Genomic DNA, 4,298 nt, shown 5'->3' on the forward strand with positions numbered 1-4,298 from the left:
TTCTGATGTGTTTTGATGTCTCCTTGGAGAGCTCTGCAGGCTTTTTCCACTGCCTGGTGCTCAGTTTCGGTGTAGGCTCCCAGAAGGGTTTTGGAGATTTGGAGATGGAGAAGATGGAGAAGGAGCAGTGGGAAAGGCCCGACAAGGACACTTGGTGCTGGGTGGAGCTGGTGGGAGCAGAGTTGGGGTGTGTTGGAGAGGACTTTCTGCTTTTCAAACATCCTCCTGTTGACTTGAGGGTGCTGGGGGCTCTCTGTGAAGGCATGGAAGGGCAAAGAGCGTGTGGATGTGTCTGGATGATAAATCCCTGATTCTTCAGAGTGTCCAAGGTGGCAGGGAAGTTTACACCCAGCTCTGCTGGACTCGAGTATTTGGTTACCCAGCAGATGAGGTGACTCCTGCCACAGAAAAAACATTTTAAAGCATGGCTTGTTATTTTAGGGATGCCAGAAAAAAATGCCCTGACCATTCTGGGAGTCCTAAAGTGAGGCCCTGGAGGGCAAAGGGCCTGAAGTGCCCTGGTGAAATAGGACAGTCCCCAACACCGGCTGCATCACCCGGCCCTGCTGACGTGGCACTGCCCCCAGACACATTTTGGCCTCTAATCCTGGCACTTGAAAGGAGCCTGGGAGGCTGACTGGGCATGTCTTGCACAGGGAAATGAAAAAGCAGCATTGCAGTGTCCCCATTTCTCTAATGGGGATGTTTTGCATGCAGGATGAGCTTGGGAAACATGTTCCATGTGCTGAGGGTGCCCGTGGGCCCGGGGCTGTGTGGGACAGTATAAAAGGCAGAGTAAGAGAGGATCCCTCATCCACTTCTCCTGCCTTCTCCTCCGTGGTGACACAGGTGAGCTGCAAGGGCCTTTGCCTCACTCTCCTCCTTCTCTTTGTCTTTGCCTTCATCCCTGGCCTTGCTGCTGTGCAGCTCCTGCTGAGAACTTTGCTCCCAGATCCTGCTCCCAGCCTCGGCTCACTGGAGGAGCTGGGAGAAGCTCTTGGGCTCTTTGCAGGAAGCCCTGGGGATGGGGCTCCTGATCCTTCCTTCCTCCCTGTTCCCCGTCCCTTCCCTTGGCCTCGGCTCCTTCTCCTGCTGAGGCCGTGCCTCTTGTTCTGCCTGTGCCTTCTGCAGGTTCTCCTCCAGCCCCAGCCATGTCCTGCTACGACCTGTGCCGGCCCTGCGGCCCCACCCCGCTGGCCAACAGCTGCAACGAGCCCTGCGTGCGGCAGTGCCAGGACTCGCGGGTCATCATCGAGCCGTCCCCCGTGGTGGTCACCCTGCCCGGGCCCATCCTCAGCTCCTTCCCCCAAACCCCCGCCGGGGAATCCTCCCCCTCCGCCGCTGTGGGCAGCATCCTCAGCGAGTCCGGGGTCCCCATCAACTCGGGGGGCTTTGGGCTCTCGGGGCTCTCCGGCCTCGGTGGCCGCTACTGCGGCCGCAGGTGCCTGCCCTGCTAGAGCCGGGCCGCACGCGCAGCGAGCGCCTCGCCAGGCCAAGTGTCCCCTGGAGCTGCTGGCCAGCCTTTCCAGAGGCCTCGGGGCCCCTCCTGCCAAGGCGGGAGGCCAACGTGCCCACCTGAGGCTTCTGCTTGTCCTGCTTTCTCCTGCGCCTCCCCGGGCCCTGCCGTGCCCTGCTCTGCTGGCCCAGGGGCTCAGCCCCAGCCCAGCCCAGCCCCGGGGTCCTGCTGCTCCCGCTGGCCCCGTGCCCGGGCCAGGCAGACGTGTGTCCCACTGCTGGCCACGCCTGCCTGCCCAGCCCTGCTTTGGTTCTGTCTTCACACTCAATAAAGTTCACTCTGCATTGGAACTGGAGTCTCCTGGAGTTCCTGCCCTGCTGGGATGTGCAGCTCAGCTGCTCCATGGGTGGGGGTGATGCCCTGGGGGTGTTTGGGTGGTTAAAGGCCATGGATGGACCTTTCTCACACCTGGGCAAGGTGAGAACCTCCAAGGCCGCAGTCAGTGGAAGTGCCATGGGGCAGTGGAAGTCGTGTGGCCTTGTGTGAGTGTGCACAGAGTGACCAGGATTGCCCCAGGGGACATCTGAGGTTGGGGATGTGCTGAGGGTGGGTGTGTGACGTGGACATGGGACAGTGATGGGCACAGAGGGACCGTGATCCCTCCTCTGAGGGCGTGTGGCCTTGTGTGAGTGTGCACAGAGTGACCAGGAGGTGCCCCAGGGGACATCTGAGCCAGGCTGAGGTTGGACAACTTCCAGCTGATGAGCCAAGCCACTGACCCAATGTTTCTGTGCCAGTTTCACCCTCCTGCCCAAGGCCATGGTTGTGTTTTGCCACCTACCCCTGGACCTTTTCCTTCCCTCCTCCAGTGCTTCTCCCCAGCCCTGGATGTAGAGGAAACCCCAAACGAGTTGAAGGGACATGTGCTCAGCTGCCAAAGTCAATGTGATGCCCAGTTTTGTTTTCCTGCATTCTGTGGAGTGTTTCTCCCCAGGGAATGGGGTGTGCCTGGCCCTGCAGCCACCTGGTGACAGTCAAAGGCTGCTCCTCTGCCCTGTTTGGGGCTTCAGTGTCTGAAATAAATCCATCCTGCCGAGTTCCTCTGTCTCTTTATGTGCTGTGGAAATGCCCTCCCGTCCTTGCCTGAGCCAGGAGGGCACGTTGGAGCAACAGGGTCAAAATGGAACCAGGGAAGGGAGACAACACCCCCAGGACACCCCTGAGAGGTTGGGGTGGGTGGGGACACCCAGGGCTTCATGGAGACCCTCAGTGGGGTGGGCTGGGTGGGACAGAAGGAGACAAGGCTGGAAATGCCTTTGTTGCATTCAGTGTTTTGCCTGTGGAAGGGATTTAAGTGGAAATGCCTGGATGGAAACGTGGTGTGTGTGAGTTCTGAAGGAAATCTCTCTGTTAGATCAGCCCTGTCACACCTGGGGGTTTTCTCCTGAATGTGTTTGTTTGGAGAAACTTCTCCTGTCAACCTGAGAGCTCCCTTCATCCTCCTGGATGAGGAATCTGGCTTGGACCTCTGGGATTTAGGATTTTTCTGCCTCTGATGGAGCCCTGGCCTCGCTGGGACAGGAGTTTTGCCCCATTTGCCCTGAGGGGTGTCACGGTGGTGCCTGGGTGGGGCTGTCACCACTTTTTGGGACACCAGCTCTGCCCTTGCCCCAGGGAATGCAGCTCGGAGCGTGGAATCCTTCCCTTGCCCATCTCTGGGGACATCCTGGCCCCTGCTGCCGCCCAGGCTGGGTTTGTGGGCACTGCCCGCCCTCAGCTGCTCCCTGCGTCCTGCTTGGAAACATTCCCGAGTGTTTGGAACCGGGTGTAGGGGCTGGTCAGAGGCAGGGGGGGGAAAGGAGTGGAGGAATGGCCCTGAGGAATGGGGGAAGGAAGAATTTTGAAGTCAGATGTTCTCATTAGGGAGTGTTTTCTGCAAGATAATGACCCTGACTAATATTTGTTAGGAAATAATATTTGTTGGGAAAGCAGCGTCCTTCCTTCTGGAACTGTCCTGTTCTGCTGATCGGAGACCTCCAGGCGATGCTGAAAGAGGTGGAAGGCAGGAGAAACGAGATCATTTCTTCCAAAGGCAATGTGAGATCCCAAAGAAAGTTCAAAACCAACCCATGAAGTCTCTCTGATGAATAAATGATGTCTAAGAAGGCTTGAAAGGCCTTGGAGTCACAGGGAGCAACATCTACGGCCAGTCCCGCCAAAGCCAGCCCTTTAATCCTGAGTTTATAATAAAAAAACTGCATTTATCACTCCAAAGGCTCAGAGCTGCCTCAGGAGGGGAAGGTGCTGACATCACCTGGAAATACAGCACCACTCCACCCAGCTGGCTGAAACATCAGCCTGGTTCTGGCTGAAAAATACCCTAAAAACATTTTGTCCTCTAATGCTGGCACTTGAAAGGAGCCAGTTTGGCTGAATGGGCATGTCCTGCAGAGGGAAATGAAAAGGCAGCCTCGAAGGGAGCGTAAACAACCTCCAGTTTAGTTAATTGGGGATGCTTTGCATAAAATATGAGCTTGTTGGTAAACACGTTCCCTGTGCAGGGGCGCGTCGGGCCCGGGGCTGTGTGGGACAGTATAAAAGGCAGAGCAAGAGAGGATCCCTCATCCACTTCTGCCTTCTCCTCCGTGGTGACACAGGTGAGCTGCAAGGGCCTTTGCCTCACTCTTCTCTTCTCTTCTCTTCTCTTCTCTTCTCTTCTCTTCTCTTCTCTTCTCTTCTCTCTTCTCTCTTCTCTTTTCTCTTCTCTCTTCTCTTCTCTTCTCTTCTCTCTTCTCTCTTCTCTTTTCTCTTCTCTCTTCTCTTCTCTTCTCTTCTCTCTTCT

General features: G+C 56.6%; 2 protein-coding genes across 2 annotated transcripts in view; one reads left to right on the plus strand and one right to left on the minus strand.

Moving 5' to 3' along the window:
* The window catches only part of LOC102032890 (feather keratin 1), a 6,578-nt gene extending 4,476 nt beyond the window's left edge, over positions 1 to 2,102 (minus strand). Inside the window, exon 1 of the mRNA XM_031059104.1 lies at positions 2,069 to 2,102. The gene's annotated coding sequence lies outside the window, so the exon portion shown is untranslated. The remainder of the gene's footprint in view (positions 1 to 2,068) is intronic.
* Positions 1,152 to 1,457, plus strand: LOC102033055 (feather beta keratin-like). The gene has a single exon (XM_005423613.3). The coding sequence runs from the start codon at positions 1,152 to 1,154 to the stop codon at positions 1,455 to 1,457; it is 306 nt and encodes a 101-aa protein (XP_005423670.1).
* Positions 2,103 to 4,298: the final 2,196 nt, after the last annotated feature.

This window comes from Geospiza fortis, unplaced genomic scaffold, assembly GCF_000277835.1.
Source record: "Geospiza fortis unplaced genomic scaffold, GeoFor_1.0 scaffold361, whole genome shotgun sequence".
In the NCBI taxonomy this organism is placed as follows: domain Eukaryota; kingdom Metazoa; phylum Chordata; class Aves; order Passeriformes; family Thraupidae; genus Geospiza; species Geospiza fortis.

Excerpts from the sequence above, each read along its gene's own strand:
- LOC102033055 (XM_005423613.3), top strand. The coding sequence starts at position 1,152 with ATGTCCTGCTACGACCTGTGCCGGCCCTGCGGCCCCACCCCGCTGGCC.